At 40.2% G+C, this 17,203-nt stretch overlaps 1 protein-coding gene across 5 annotated transcripts in view; it reads left to right on the top strand.

Moving 5' to 3' along the window:
* The window catches only part of Tbc1d5 (TBC1 domain family member 5), a 452,807-nt gene that overhangs the window by 370,111 nt on the left and 65,493 nt on the right, over positions 1–17,203 (top strand). For all 5 annotated transcript variants that reach the window (XR_005974648.1, XM_041656297.1, XM_041656299.1 and 2 more), the window contains one exon: positions 7,848–8,011. Coding sequence is in view for 4 of the 5 variants with exons in the window: in XM_041656297.1 (XP_041512231.1) it covers positions 7,848–8,011 (164 nt within the window). In the remaining variant the exon portion in view is untranslated. The remainder of the gene's footprint in view (positions 1–7,847; positions 8,012–17,203) is intronic.

Below are 17,203 nucleotides of genomic sequence, written 5' to 3'. Positions count from 1 at the left end.
GGGAAAAGCCCTCCACTTTCTTCTGCCAACCCTGCTGCCATCCCATCTCCCCTGAGGCAGCCTTCATTAGGTTTCATATGGTTGCTTCTAGGGGAAAGTTGGGGAGGAAGATGGGAGTCACATTAATTTGATAAGAGCTCACTCGTTTGTGGACTTGTGGTGGACTTGGGGACCACCACAATGAAATGATAACTGAAATGTCCAAGGGTGAGTGGCAAGCAGAAAATTAATAGGACAAGAAGAAGGAAGCCAAGTCAGTTGGAGTAGAACCCAGTAAAGATAGCAACAGAAGAGATAAGACTTTAAAACAAGGTGCTATATCAACTACTCTAGCTACTGTTGGGAGTGATGAGTGGTGAGCTTGAGGTCGACAACCAGCTCCACTGTGTTCAGCATAATTGTTAGAAAACAACCAAATGTCTTAGCTTGAAAATGTGATTTTATGAAATAACTTGTTCCAGAAATAAATGAGTGTCTCGTTCAGAGTTTTTGCTTGGTTGTTTGATTTTTTTTTTTTTTTTTTTTTTTGGTTTGAGGTGTTTTGTTTTGTCAACTTGACAAAAAAAGTTACATGAGAAAAGGAACCTTTTTATATGAGAAAATGCTTCCCACAGCTGCCTGTAGGCAAGTTTGTAGTCCATTTTCTTGATTGATGTTTGATATAGATAGGCTCACCCATGCTGCGAGTGCACTGCCGTCCTTAGGCAGGCAGTCCTGAGTGCTATAAGAAAGCAGGCTGAGCAAGCAACAGCAATACAGAGCAAGTCAGTAAGCAGCACTCCTCCATGGCTTCTACTGCAGTTCCTGCCTCCACATTCCTAACTCTCGTCAGTTATGGAGTATGCGTTGTAAGCCCTTTCTTCCTCCTCAAGTTGCTTTTCGACATGACATTTTATTCCAGTAATAGAAACACAAATCAAGACAGAAATTGGTACCAGGTTCAGGTATTGCTTTGTTAATCCTAATTGTGTTCTGGGGAGGATTTTGGAAGGACTTTGGAACTGAACTAGAGAGACAGGTGTTCCCAGCACTGGGCCCCTGGAGCTGAAGAATAGTTACGATTGAGAAGAGACCAGAGCCACTAAAATGAAATGGTGCAGTGTGTACTTGTCAGATGAGGCTGAAGAGTCAAACACCTGTGCTTAGGATGAGACCAGAATTACTGAGGAAAACTATCTGGGAAGTGTTTCCTTGGGGTCAGCAGAAAGTTTTAGTCTAGAGCAGGCTAAGACTGTACCTTGGGCTAGCAGCTAGACTAGGTACTTATGCAAGAGACTCCCAGGCAATTCTGATTCTGAAGGTAAAAAGGAGTCATGGAGAGCAGTTGGGGTTGAGCACTGGGTAACGTGCAGCCTCTATTGCAATTAGAAGCTCCAGAACTAAAGCGGTAGTGGAGAGGGGTTGAGGTTTGGCACCTTGACTAGAGAAAGTCCATAAAAAAAAGAGCCCAAGAGAGGCTATTGGTGGTGAAGGTGCAACCCAGTTGCAGTGGAGACTCCAGCAATTGGACGTACCAGTACTCTGGGACAACCACCAAGATGTGGAGTGGAGCCAGCCTGAGTCTACAAGGCAAGGTACATGTGTTGTGGGGTGGCAGAGCCAGAGAGGTGGAGCTGCCTAGGTCTTCGGTACCCAGAAGATAATGAGTGTCAGGCATCAGTCATTTCTCAGTTGGAGTTTAGTTTTGCTTTGTTTTAATTGTGACTGTTTCCTGGTTCTTTCCTCTTGGTAAGAAATATATCAATGCTTTCTTATATTTTATAGAGGCCCTGAGAGGCTTTTTATAATTTTTAGAGAGACTTGGAGCTTTGAAAGAGAATTTGGATGTTTTAAAGAGAGTGAACATTTAAAGTATTTGAATTTTAAAAGAAGGTGAGATTCAAAAGTTGGAATGTTTTATATTATGTGTTAGTATCAGTGTGGTGTCTCAGGGACAATGAGCCAGGAGAGATTGTAGTTCAAGAGTGATGTCTTCGTGTGTCACATTGACAGGGGTTCAGTTGTGCTGGGATTTGTTGGTTTGAAAATTTGACACAAGATGGATTCATTTGAGAGGGGTGAATTTCAATTGAGAAAATGCCTCCATGAAATCAGCTGTAAGCACACCTGTGGGAGCATTCCATTGATCAGTGTAGGTGGCCACAGCCCATTATGCGTGGTATTACCTCTGGGGAAGTTTTACTGGAGTTATTAAGAAAACTAACTCAGCACGCCTTGAAAAGCAAACCAAGAAGCAGCATTGTTTGTTTTTGAGACAGGGCCTCACTAAGTAGCCTTGGCTAGCCTCAAATTTCCCTTGACCTAGAACTCACAGCAATCTCCCTATCTCTGCTTCCTGGGTGTAGGGATTAATGGCGTGCACCACTGTGCCAGGTCTTGATCGTTCTATCCGCGTTTTCTTGTACCAGATCAGCTACATTACATACAGGTCCCTGATACCCGGTCTCATTAGGGAAGTAGGATAGTGCAGCTTTGCCCAGCATGATCCATCCCTACAGTCCATCCAGAGTCCAAGTCCAAGCTGTACCACTGCCTTCCAGGTGAACTGGGCCAGTTACTGAACCACTTGTTTGTAACAGGAGAATAAAAGCAGCCACTTGCATTACTTACAGATGTTGTCCTGGTACCTGTTCCATAAAACCAGTTCTTGGCTGGTACCTGCTCAAGCAGTGATGATAATGGAAGCCTCACAGACTTGCCTGGTTCTCAGGATCCGATAGTGGAGGAGTTTTTTGTTCAAGGAAAACTGCAATAAAGCAACACTTCTATATTTAATTGTTCTGATAGTCTAGACAGTTTTTTTCCCTTCAAACTAGTACCCAATCCAACAGTGTTTCCAGGGTCTTGGTGAAGTATAAGCTGTTTCCACTCACTCTCCTGGCATTAAGATCCATGTCTTTAATGAGTACATATTAGCCTCTTGGCTTCATGTCATTCAGCCGTGCATGGAACACATGCCTCCAGTGTTCTCCTGGACACTGTGAAAAGTCACACAAAGGCAGGCAGCTCCGAGGTATCTCCCTCCTAGCCTCTCAACTGTATTGCTTCTGTGTGTTCATCTCATGTCTGGACTCGGATACACGATATTAAGCCTGTCTGTCTAGTCGGTAGGTGGTGGTGCACGCCTTTAATCCCAGCACTCGGGAGGCAGAGGCAGGCGGATCTCTGTGAGTTCGAGGCCAGCCTGATCTACGAGAGCTAGTTCCAGGACAGGAACCAAAAGCTACGGAGAAACCCTGTCTCGAAAAAATCCAAAAAACAAAAAACAAAAAAAAAAAAAAGAATATACTCTAGCTCCTGTTCAACTCATTGAGTTTCTGAGGAAAGAAACCCATAAAAATATTATCCTTAAGACATAGCATCAGCTTAAGATAAACTATTTCTTCATCTTTTGTCCTTCCTTCCAAGGCATTTGCAAGCCAAGGCTCCTGAGAGATTCTGTTAGATAGGTAGAGATTGAAGAAAGGATGGAAGATATCCAGACATAGCTGTGTCTGATCCAGTAATACCTTTGTGTGATGTTAGAACAAAACACTTCTCCTGTACAGGCACAGCCCACGTCAGGGGATCCAACTTGATAAGAGGAATGTAGATTAGATTTTAGGGCAGCACAACAATGTGCTTCCTGTCTAATGTACTACACCTGGTCCATACAGCTATGCAACCACCATGTAGCTTATAGGTCACAGACATGCTGAAAATACCTAGCCCTTGGCTGATTGAGGACTGGGCATTTATCCCAGCATGCCATGCCAGTGACATCTGTTCTTTCTAAAAACTCTTCCACCCAAGGCAAGACTGCTGGTGCAGAAACATTTTCCGAAGATCTCCAGAGAGAAGGCAGTGCAGTAACTGCTTTCTTAAGGTCTAAATGTTGGCATTTCCAAAATAACAAAAATAGTGTCAAGCTAATTTGCATAGGTAAGGAGGAAGAAACATTTTATTTAGAGTTTTTATGTCCAGTTATATTTGCAATATCTATAGGATTTAATCATATGTACCATGATCCAGTTATATTCACAGGTCTGTTCAATACCTTGTTCCTCCTCCTGACATCTTATTACTTAGGTAGGCTAACTTGAGAAGTGTGAGTGTAGAAAAATTAAGAGGAGAATGCACAGTACTCTTACATATTTGAAATCTAGAATCAAAAGATTTCTTAGTTTATTATCATTTAAACATGGAAACAGTAATTAATACAAAATGGGCCTGCTTAATAAGATTTTGTTCTTTGATATTGTTGTAATTTCTTTGAAATGGAACAAAGTCCCACAAGATTATAATAAAATTTTACTTATATGTCACCCATTTCTTCTGAATGGGCTAAACACACATGGTTATGTAAGGCATACTGTGTGCCTTCTTCTGAAAATATCCAAGACAACTAACATTTTACAAAACATGGTAAACAAACTGCTCACAACTCTTCCACAACTACTAGTTTATTCTAAGGATATAATAAAATTTAAATTATTCTATCTGGAATTTAGATTAACTATGAATTTGAACTATAATGTCAAGTATTGAGAGACAAGATAACATAACTAGAGTTAATAACCAAAGGAAAAGTAAAGAACATTTCCCAGAACTAAAGAAGCATTCTGACATGGAGATTGAAAATAGTTTAACAGGCAGGATAAGAATAAGACCTGTCCTTCACTGGAGGCCCCATAGAGAGCTCAGAAGAACATGGATAAGGTCTATTTATAAGATGACCATCAAGTACCAACACATTTCTCAATCATAAAATAGGAGATAGAAACGTGGGGTTTTGATGGTTATTTGTTTGTTTATTTTTAAAGTTTTACAGGAGAATTGTTTGAAAGGATCATATGGAATGGCAAAGTAGATATTGGCACAGATAAGGCATCAGGTCTGCCAGCAGACCCACCTTCATCTTGGTGACATAAAGCACAGCTCATCTCCACAGGGACAAATATGAGTGAACATGGACTTAAGTCACCTCACATATATTTAGTGTTAGGTTCATATAAATCTACTTTATAGAAATAACAGCTTCCGTAAGTAGTGGTTAGAATTATGTTTATAAAGTCCAAGAATTAGAAGAAAAATAAACTATGCTCAAAAGTGGGTAAAAGCAGTCAAAAGATTCTCTAAAGGAACTTCCTCATCAGACTTTTAATATATTAAATATGTTCAGAGAGCTACAGGAAACCATTTTGTAGGAACTAAAAGAATGAAATGTTTTGCCACATAGTTAAGTGAAACAAAAATATTGTCAATGGTACTTACAATCTTTTTTTCTACAAGCTCTAAAAATAGTAAGGTCATCTTTATTATAAGACAGGCAGCTTTTCAAGACAAGTTAAGCCCAGAAGCAGACCACAGAGGAAAGTTTTTAGGACATTGAAACCAGCAGGAGCTATATGGCCCCAACAAGTCATAACTTACAGATCCCTGGAATTTAAGCAAAGGTTAAAGATTTTCAAGGAAAAATAGAAAATGCCAAGTGTCCTAGCACTGGTCTCTGTTGCTGCCTTTACTTTGTTTCCACCCCTCTATAGTAGCTTTGACAACCCGCACCCTCACAGCCTTACAGGTACAGAATGGGTGCAGAGTATCCTAAAAGTCAGGGTCCCAGCAAACTCTCACTTTGTAATCTATAAGCAACACCTCAGAAAGGCCGTGTTCATGGGGCTTATCTTCATTTGACCACGTACAGATCTTACTAAATGAGAGACTCTTACAAGGTATCTGTGGAAGGAAGATACCTGCTGACAGTCATTGAACATTACAACTGCCCGAGGCATCAGTTAGATGGAAATATGGTGGCAGAAAGATTAACAAGAAAGTCAGAGACTGATCAAAAAGCCAAAAAGTACAGCTTGTTGTAGGTTAGATTTTTGTGAGGCTGACTTACCAGGCCAAGGTACCTGATATGGCCAGTGAGAAATAAATCTTGACCACACATAGGATGGAGGAGCCACAGTAAGACTGAGGCTCTGACAAGTTTATTATAAGCAATCAGACATTTTATACCCTTATCAGAAACAGAATTTAGTGGTTATTATCAGCATCAATACAGTGGTAGGTATGCAGGACTAATGTCTAAGGCAAATAGTCCTGACAAGTTTCTATATACCTGCTTAGTGTCTAGGAAATATAGAGAATCAAGAGGTAGCCTAAATGCTTCACTGCCTGAGGGAATACCTGGTTTCACACAGTGCCCTGGGAGCCACCTGAATACTCTGACACATGCCTCTCAAAAGCAGCCAGATCAGGCCAGCTCCCTGATTCCCTGCATGCTGGTGTATGCTTGGGATGCTAGTGTTCTGGCTTACAAGTTTGAGGCTAGACTGGGTTACAGAGTGACTTTAAGTATAGCCTGGACCGCTGGGCGGTGGTGGCACACATCTTTAATCCCAGCACTCGGGAGGCAGAGGCAGGCGGATCTCTGTGAGTTCGAGGCCAGCCTAGTCTACAAGAGCTAGTTCCAGGACAGGAACCAAAAAGCTACAGAGAAACCCTGTCTCAAAAAAAAAAAAAAAAGTATAGCCTGGACCAAAAAGGGAAACCCTGACTCAGGAGAAGAGAGAAGGGAAAGTAGGGAAGGATATGATTTTAACAAGAAAAATTCTAAATGGGTCCCGGATCTTTTCCGTCCGGAGAGATCCTAGTTATGGGTTATTGCCATAAACAAATAATCCAGTGAAGTTAAGGCCTAGAGCCCTGGAAGGAGGTAGGAGACAAAGGAGGGAAGGCCAGGATAAGGGAGAGCAGAATGTTCCTGTTGTAGGCCTAAAGTCAGCACAGGATGCTTCTAGGACGATGGAATCTGTATTCCCTGCCCTTTTCCCATCCAAGTACTAACCAGGCCCAACCCTGCTTAGCTTCCGAGGTCAGACGAGATCGGGTGCGTTCAGTGATCGGGCGCGTTCAATGTGATATGGCCGTAGACTTCCCTGCCCTTTTCTAGCTCAGAGAACCTTGTACTCAGTTTGAAATTACAGCGACAATCATTAAAGACTTGTTGAAGTGGAATTAGAAACAAAGTAGATTTATTAGGAAAACAGTCCTGCAAAAAGAAGAAGGAATGGGCTTAAGGGGTGGTGTTAAAGACTACTGCAGACCTTACAGGAGTCCAGGGCTTCCTGTGAGAGGACCTGGGGGTGGGGGGTGGTGAACAGCTCTGCTGCCGGGCACCACAGGAAGGGAACCATCTTAGGAAGAGCAGGCACTCCACTCAAAACCTGAGCAGATCCCGAGTAACTTGGGGACTGGGCTGCAGAGGACTTCTGGTGAGACTGGGGACAGGAGACTGGTGGATAACTACTAGTCCTACTGTAACACAGTGACTTTGTACCTGTGACCCAAGAGAGAAGACTGCCTCTGTAGGGAGCAGCTATTAATCATGGACCATTTACTTGGTGAGCATCCCAGATGCCACCCTTGCAGTCAGGGCACAAGCCAGGGAGAGGCATGGAGGCCCTGCAGTGGGCGAGGGGCTGCTCTGCAATTAGGGAAAAGAAGGAAGCTCTTTGAACTCTTTTGCTAATTAGTTTTGAATCATATTCATCCATAGCTCAGGTCACCTCTGCTTTCTCAGGTAAGGAGTCACCCAGCTGCTGGCAGAGCACTCAGCTATTAACGCTTCATCTCAGGAAATTAGGTTCTTTTTATGTTTTTTAAAATATGCATGGACTATGTCGTATGCATAACAGATTTGAAAACTGAACTGGTACTTCATTGTTTTAAAAAAAATAGCTTCTTCATGTTAGTGTTGGGAAACAGCGGCTTCATTGCTCATTACCATTTATTAGACCCAGTGTTTTGGTGGCTTCGTGACGGTCTGGTGCTTAATGAGTGCTGCTTAATTTTTCTTACAGGGCAAAATTCTAAGATCATCAGTCCAACCTCAAGCATCGAGAGTTTGCCTGGGGGAAGAGAGTCCTCTGGCTCCCCACCTTCATCAGCCTCTAAAAAGGATTCCTTTTTCAGCAGCCTCGCACGTTCCCGCTCACACAGCAGAACTATAGGGAGAAAAGAGTCTGTAAGTATCTAAGAGCAGCTCGCTTTCCACCTTTCATTTTATCCTAGAGTGGTGCACATAGGGAAATTCCTCTCATGCCCAGTTAAGTAAAACTCCTTACACGTCTGTGGACTTGAACAAACTATTTTTTCATGGGTATGTTAGTGCTATCATTATAATTTAGATAATACTTTAAGACTGTGATCTCTGTTAGCAGGGAAAACAAAAACATTTGTTCAAAATAAATGGAGTATTTTTCTAAATCCTTCTTCTGTCCTCTTATCAAAGTATGTCATATTTCGGAACATAGTCCCACCATTGCTTCTTATGGGCTCTGTGGTTCGGCAGGCAGACCCTGAGGAGGAGTTAGAAGTCAGAAGGCTTACTGGTGAATAGCACCTACAGAAGAGAGAGAGCTGTGATTGGACACAAGTGCCGTCCACGCTCACCAGTCTCCATCAGGCCTCTGTGTGGCCCCTATCCAACTGCCTTCTAAATTTTAATAAACAATACTTTGTTGGTGAGAGATTATGACACTGGGAAAAACAAAACAAAATAATCATTCTATTTTAAAATACTAACCTGAGTCAGGCAGTAGTGGTGCACACCTTTAATCCAGGTAGATCTCTATGAGTTAAAGGCCAACCTGGTCTACAGAGTGAATTCCAGCACAGGCTTCAAAGCTACAGAGAAACCCCGTCTCAGAATACCAAAATAAATAAAATATTAGCCTCGAAAGTAAAATAATTTTGCTTTTTGTTATAAAAAACTATATGAATCACATTTCTGTTATGGCGAGGTTTTTTGTTGATTGTTTGGTTTTAAAGATTGATTTATATTTATTTCATGTGTTTGAGGTTTTGCTTGTACTGCATATATGATCACTATAAATATGCCTGGTAGCCACAGAGGTCTGCCAGATCCCCTGGAACTAAAGTTATACTGTGTGGGTACGAAACCAAACCTAAGTCCTCTGCAAGAGCAGCAGCCAGTGCTCTGAACCACTGAGCCATCCCTCTAGCCCTCTATTTCGTTATTTTCATAGTCTCTGTATAAATCCTTTGTATGTAATCCTTAAAAGGCTGTATATTCAGATTGTATCAACTACTTTCATAATCTAGTTTTAATATTTTATTATCTTTTATTTTTGTGATAATAATATAATGACATCATTTCCCTTTTCTCTTTCCTCCCTCCAAACCTTCCCACATACCTCTTCTTGCTTGTTTTCAAATTTATGCCTGTTTTTTCATTAAAAGTTGCTACATGCATACATACATACATACATACTTACATACATTCCTACATACATAAATACAACCTGTTCAGTCTGTATGTTGTTACTTGTTACTGTGTGTATGTTTTGAGGGTTGACCACTTGGTATTGGGTCTTTACAAGCAGTTTTATAAGAAATTTAGCTACATTTTATGGCTGCTTCCACACCTGACCTAACATGAAGAAATCACTTGCCCCCCGAAAGAGGAAACTATATCAGAATCTAGCTATAGCTGGAAAATAACAACTACTAACCCCCTGGAGAGATGATTGGTCAAGATATGTGAAAGATGAAGCTTTTGATACCATTCCTTGGTAAGCCACTTCACTTCATAGTGTCTCAGCCACCTCATCTGGAAACCAAGCAGTGTCCATCACTCAGGTTTGGGGCTACATTCTGAGAAGTGCAGAATACCTCTGTTCTCTACATGGTTCTGAATTTAGACCAAGATGGCTATGAGGTTTTTTAGTGACTAAGTCTCACAGTTCCATAGTTAACTATTGGTCCATCGCTGACTGAAATATCATTGTGCAGCACATAGGTGTGCCTATTCTCTGAGGGAAAGGATTCACCTGTGCTCTATCACAGCTGTGGTCTGCAGTGTCCACAGGGTGGGACTTACTATGAAGACAGTGTGTCTGCGACTGCTCACCTCTGCCACCTCCCAAAATTCCTCTGCAATTAGCAACAAACTTCAAAATAAGAAACCGGGACAGACAACACACGCAGTAAAGTCTGTTTATCGGGAATCATATGGCAAAGGGTAACTAAACAGCGTAAGAAAGCTGAATCCTCAATCGTCAGTAGAAAACCCAAGAAGCTCTTGCTTTAGGTGTGAATTCATCTGGGACCTGAGGCCTTGTTGATGAAGATGGAAGGCAGAACAAAGCTGTCACTGTTGCCAGTGATGCACACAGAAGAGATTTCTTTTCCCATCGAGCAGAAGACAGGAGCTTTAGTTCTCTGGAAAGAGTAAAGTAAGATCACTAGACTGAGAGACATCAGACACATTCCATATGGGGCTATGCTGTGGACAGTGGGTGATTATTGTATTAAACACTAAATAGAGGAACTCTAGCCCCGTCCTCCTCCCCTTGTATCCCAAAGTATCAGCATAGAACATGTGAACACACACACCCCACAAACATTCTTCCCTTAGGAATTCTTCAAGGAAGAAACCAGGTCATGTGACAGTGGGCCTAGCCATCAATAGGTACCATCTAAACAGTGCTTCCTCGTGCCTCTTCAGTTCATAGCTTTCTATATCAAGACAGCCAAGAATCATGCAATGTGGTGATCAAAGACAAAAAAAAAAAAAAGACAACTAAAATAAGATAAAATATTCATGGCAAGACAACTTCAGAAAGTAGCATGTATGTATATGTTCATCTTTCAGTATCCATGGAGAATTATATCTAGGATCCCCTCCTGGTACTGAAGTCTGTGAATGTCCAAACCACCAGATAAAATTATATCATGTTTGGGTATGCACCTTTTTCCATGTGAGTTAAATCATACCTTAGTCATTTAATTGCTATGTGAAGTGCATACTGTTTAAAAGATAGTAAGCTAAAAGTCTACGTGTCTGAGGAGAAAAGGAGTGGGGTGTGTGTCCCACGTATTCAGTACATGTACTTTTTAAAAAATATTTTCAAGTGATAGTTGGTATACAGAACCCATAACTATGGAGGGTTGACTGTAATTCTTTCACAGACTAAAAACATGAATACGAAAATATAATATCCAAACTTTACAACTTAATGGAAGAACTGGAAAATAAAATTGAAGAAATACTTCCCAGAAACCAAAATCTAAGACAAGATTGAAGTAGAGAATAAGAAAAAGTATAACATAGCTGAATCCAGAAAAAAATGGGGACAACAAAAGAGGGTGTGAATGTACATATAATTCAAAGGGCTAGGAAGGTGCTGGCTGGGTAAAATGCTTGTCTTGGAAACAAGAGGCCATGAATCCCATCCCAAAATACATGCTTTAAAAAAGAAACAACAAACAAACAAAAAGATGGCAGTGAAGTCCAGGTAAACCAGTAAAAGACCTCATCCTAAAGAGGGAAAAAAATACATGACACCCTGCATCGTCCTGTGGACTTCACAGACACACAACAAGGTGTGTTTCCACTATTTTAAACCGGAATCTTGAGATTGAATATCATACATACACAAGTAAAAAAAAATACACTCATATCCAGTACTGAAAAACTTCACAAGAGAACAAAAGACATCTTAGGGACTTATAGTATTGAGTGAAAAAAAAGGTTTTATCTATAGCAACACCAAAGCCAAACAGTAGACCATTGCCTTCAGTACTGTGGAATGAATTTACTTCCTACCCAAACACCCAGCTAAACCACTATTATGGTTTAAATCTGAAATGTCCCCTAATGGTGTGGATCTTGAAGGCTTGAAGAAAGGTTATTGCATCAGCAGGGTGCCAACTTTGTCAATGGATCAATCTATATGTGTTTATACCTGAATGGTCTAAAGGAAGTGGTGCCAGGTTGTAGGAAATAAATACTGGGGGCACACCTTTGAAAGATATATCTTGTCCCCTGTCCCCTTTGTTCTTATTCTCACTGTTCCTGGCTGCCATATACATATCTATTTTATAAAGTAAGTCTATTAGCTGCTAATCTAGTTCAAATTATGCTGTAACTATTGAGAAAATAGGGTTTGTGAACAATATATTTACCTAGAGAAAGAGAGGAGCAAGCTGGCAGTGACCAGTAGAACTAACTCTCATTCTTACATAGTGAGAAATCAGTAGAGAATACTCTCCAGGAAAATAAAAAATTGAGCAACTTAAGCTAGAGGTAAAAGTGAGGGGGGTGGGGAGAAGCATTTAAAGTAACTGTTTCTGGGGAACAGAAAGAAGTGAGAATGAGCTTTTCTTTTTGTTTTGTTTTGTTTTTTCGTTTTTTTTTTTTTTTTTTTTTTCGAGACAGGGTTTCTCTGTGGTTTTGGAGCCTGTCCTGGAACGTGAGAATGAGCTTTTCTAACAAACTTGTAGCAGCAGTTGACTCTTCAAGAGCTACATATGTGAGCTACATTTAAAATAGTAACCAAAAGTTGCAACACAGTAGAATACACTACCATGGTTAATCAGAGCATTTGTCTGTTCGGAAAGTCTGTATCTGAAGGGCTAGAATATGAACATCATAAACGAGACAAGCATATGAAGACTTGTTTCTTATGTCTTATATTTGGTAGCATATGGATTGGTCTACAAAATCAGCTAATTCTGAAGGTAATAAAATAACATAAAATTGAGAGGTTGAGAAATAGGCCTAATTCCCCACATTGACATGTTGTATACTGTGAACACCATACATACATTAGATACGTAACTATGACCATGTGGGTAATCATTTCAAATTTAGTATATCTCTTACATTGAAGAGATGGAGCTAGAAGTCTTCAAAGAGAAGGCTCTGGGTTTCCACTCCATTAGCCTTAGTATTGTTTGCTATAGTCAGTGTTCTTTGTTGGCTCTTACCACAGTAGTATTCCATATATATCCTGTGGCCTGTCAGCTAGATAACTAGTTCTGTTCAGTGTGTTGAATGTGTAGGTGTTTGATATGTATTGCCACTGCAAAACCCTACATATATCTCTTTTGGCACAATGAACTGCAGGGTATATCAACCCAAGAAATGTAACCCTGAATCATGAGTGAAGAGTGAGATTGTATTGATTAACCCTCTGAGATTTCAGAAGAACACAGTGCACAGTTAGATGTTACATGGGCCCATAACTGGACATCTTTCTCCCTGGAAACTACCCTGCCATAAAAATCATCACCAGCACCTAAGTCATACTGCCTACCATCACCATGCCTCCTTTTCTTTCATTTCTAGCTCAGTTTTTTTACAGAGATATTCTGTGACCTCTAAAATCTCAAGATAGGTTTCCTTTAATTCATTACTATTAGTTCCTTATACAAGTAACTGGCATGAATCGAAGCAAAGACTAGCCTTACTTTGAATTACCATAACTTTAAACTATGTAGTATCTTTCAGATTACAAGACTCCATTTAAAGTGATCTGGTACAAAGAAATTGTAATCAATTAGAAAAAGGCTAAATAAGCAGAAGACAGACATAGCCCAAAGATGAACATGTTGTAGTGACCAGTATAAGTGTGGCGAAATCTGCTTTAATGCTATTTTGAAAAATGCTTTTGAAATTGGTATAGACACTTCATATCCCAAGTATGCACCGTTTAAAGCCTTTCTGCTGGCTGTCTGTTTTAGGATAGGGTGCATTGTATTTGTTTTCATCCTTTTGATGAGTTTTCAAAAGGGGGGGGGGACAAAATTGAGATAAATCTTTAAAGAAGTAACAAGGATTGGCAGATGCTTATAAAAGACCTTATTCTAGGCTCTAAAGTTCAGAGATACTATTCCTAAAGAAAAATAACAAAAGGGCATCATTATGCTTCTCTATCTGATGCTTTTCACTAAAATGTGAAAGCAGTGAAACAGTAGTACCTACTGTAGAGCCAGGATGGTGATACCTTCCTCCCAGCACTCTGGAGACAGAGGCTAGCCTGGGCTACAGCTAGCTACATGGGCTGAATCTATCAAAAAACAAACAAAAATATTATCATAGTTTTCAACATTGTTATTTATTTTGAAGAGAATTTTTCTTCTCCTTTCCCTAAAGTGTCTAGAAGGCTTACCTCATTAAATTTAGATTTTTAATTGGTTATTTGTGTTGTTTTTGTTGGTGGTAGTCTTGAAGACAAAAATGCAAATTTTTTTGTCTTATTTTGCATAATGATATCCAGTACTTACTAAAAATCTTTTTGTTGGTCATTTGTTTGACTGTTAAATGAGTTTTTGCTTTTTTAACACTATTCTACAATTGTTGTCATTTTTTCTAAAAATTTCTTTGCTTAGGTAAAAGACAGAGAAAATAGTAAAAGGAAAATCCTAAAGTTCACATATCAGCCAGTAGTAATTTTTAAAATCTTTAGGAACTGCACGGTGTTTTGTCATGTTTTGTGATAATTACATACCAATCTCCAAAGATCTAAATGTATCTGTGGTTCAGGGTCCTCTACAAACCGCATGAAATCAGAATGTCTGCGCTACACAGGGCGATGACTCGTAAACCCAACAGCTGTGGGCACGGGGCAGCTGTGAGGAGAGCTCATCCTGTGTGTCAATGATCCCCTTATTGCACTTGGGTAATCTGACAGAATTTGATTTTTATAGCATTTGGTAATTCATTAATGTAGTCTTATCATGGCACAGAAACAGTGTTGCCAGGCACAGGAAGACAGATTTAAAAGAAGACTCTTAATAACCTCTAGAACTAGAGCCAGTTTGAATGTTGTCTAATCTATTGCAGACTATAATCTAGAATTGGAATTATGAACATTTTATCTGTACAAGGAATGTAAAACCTGTCTGTTGTGGATATTTGTAGTAAATGGGGAGTAGTAGTTATATAAAGTTATCTCATCAACACAAGAGGCATTAGATGCTTAACTGCTGTGTTAGCATCCAGGACTGTCTTACGGTACATACTTGGGCGGTCCCAGCAGGCTTTTCTTTCTCCTCCTGTTGGCTAAAATTAAATTCTGCAGTTACCCATAACCAGTCACTGTTAAGATGGATGTTTAGCATCGAGAACTATACTGTGTGACCAGACTGTAAGGGGGCAGTAGCCTGAGTATGATGGGCAGCCAGGAACTTGGTGAAAAACTGGTGGATTGCCAGAATGGCTTACCTCGTCCTTCATGAAAGCATTTAAATTTGAAAGAGCAGTTTTGCTTTAGGGGTCAGTCAGCTTTTAGGGGTCCATTTTCAGGTTTTGAATTAGGTCAGTGAATTAGAGGAGAATGTGAGCAGAGTGGCTTTCCCGAGACACCCATGCTTTCCTATTTAATGTAGTTCATTGACATAAGTAGATTCAAATTAATTTAGAGGCCATGACTGTTTTTAGCTTTTAAAAAGCCTTACTAGGAATTTTAATCTTATGTCAAGATAATTTAGGAATTTGTAGCATGGCATTCAATTAGTTGTTTGAACTTAGTTCAGAGTCTCTGCCATGTCTGAGAGTCTGCCAGTCAGCTGTGGTCTGAGAGAGTAGACGTAGATGCTCGTGCATCAATTCTTCTCCGTCTCCAGTCTCAGCCCGTTGGTGTAATTCCAGCACAGACATGGGGTGGCAGCGGAGCATCGTCACGAGCTGTCTCCACACCACAGCAGCTAGTTTAATTTTGCTTTTAAAAGTGGGATTTAAGGTTTGCTTTTTAACTTCAGAATGCCTCAATAAATTTATTTAATACCAGCACACACACACACATACACACTCACCACAGTGAACACAGAATTACAGGAAATGGATTGCACCCTTAAGGGCGATCATCCTCCTCTTGCTAGGCCTTCTTCTTCCATCATTTATCTTCCTCTTCATCATCTCTGTAAGGTATAAAGATACCAGGTTGTGCCCACAAGGAATCCTGCCAAAGAGGCATACACATTGGCTTGGGGAGAGCTCAAATCAAACAATTTAATGTGTTGACAGCTGGCCAGGGAGTCCTATGGGTTTGAGCCATGCTAAATTAAATGTGTTGTTGATAACATCTGCTTCTTTTCAATGGCCTTTCTGGAAACTTAATGTTTATGTGTTCTTTCAAACTGCACTGCCTTAGAGGGACAGTTACTTGTTCCCTAATGTACATGTGCATGGTATAGAAAGAAAAGAAAATTCTCAGCCTACCCTGTGCAAAAGAAAGTCAATCAAGGCCAAAAGTCATAGTGTGGAGGCTGTAAGCTGTCTCCCTCTTTTCCCTTAGTATCTAACTGTGATTAAAATTTAAAAAAAAAAAAATCTTTCCCTGCAGCTCATCTTTTATGTTTTAAAAACACCCACATTAACTTTGCCAGGAAATTACATTAATCTACAGAGCTTTCTCTCAAAAAGAATGAGATCCCTGCTCTCATTACAGCAGCTTCAGGCCTCTCAAACACAAGGGCAGGTGGAGAAGGAGCCTTTGTGGCTGTTTCTCGTAACTGAGCTGAATTTCAGTTCAAATGTCTTCTCTTCTGCGGAGCTCTGTTGTCCCTCCTCTTACCTTTCTGCCCCATGATGCCCATGTCAGAAATTCATACACTCACAACTGTCACAGAAGCATGGCAGTAGGAAGCATGACAAGCTACAACGCCAGCATACCCTGGGCACTACATTGGCCTGAAGGGAGAATCCTTTCCTCCAAGCAAGGAAGTACTTCACACTCCTTATACTAAAAGAGATGGCATTTCTCTTTCCTCCCCCATCCCTGAACCCAGGACTAGACTGTTTCTTGCCTTTCACATTGTTTACCCATAGTTTCACCCTTAATATTCTTACTAGTTAGTCTACTTTTAAATTTCTAATATTTCTGATTTTTCTTTTTTCATAATAATGGCCTGATCTCATTAAATAAACTACATTCAGCCTCACTTGTTTTTGCACAGAATAAGCCTCTCAGACCAGCACCTGATGTCACCCCGGTCACCGTTCTGACCCTATTGATCTTTATTACCTTTCTGTTCTTGAAGGCCCATCAGAAAGGACAGTGCTCTTAATATTTATCTAAAGCCTTCCTCATTTCCCTTAGCAAGTAAAGAACTTGTAAATTGTGCCATTAACCTGCTCATGTAGCACGTGTACACCCACTACCACCAAGTCTAAAGAGTAAAGGAGACCTCATACAGTGAGCGATACTGACAAATACTTACCTTCGCATTGTAATCAGTTGGTTCTAGGCAATCTTTTGGGTTTTAAGCATATCTGTATACTGTTGCGCAGTTCTTATTCAAACAGCATGATTTAAAAATGTATAGTCTTTGAAAATATTGAGGTATTTTTAATTAAATTGAAGAAAATAAGAATGAAGTCAACATGGTACCTGATGTTGATGTTAAC

Source organism: Microtus oregoni, unplaced genomic scaffold, assembly GCF_018167655.1.
Source record: "Microtus oregoni isolate MIOR12 unplaced genomic scaffold, Mior012 000007F_ref0000211, whole genome shotgun sequence".
NCBI classification, from domain to species: Eukaryota; Metazoa; Chordata; class Mammalia; order Rodentia; family Cricetidae; genus Microtus; species Microtus oregoni.
The sequence above is the reverse complement of the archived record's forward strand: the minus strand, read 5'-3'. Positions and strand labels throughout refer to the sequence as shown.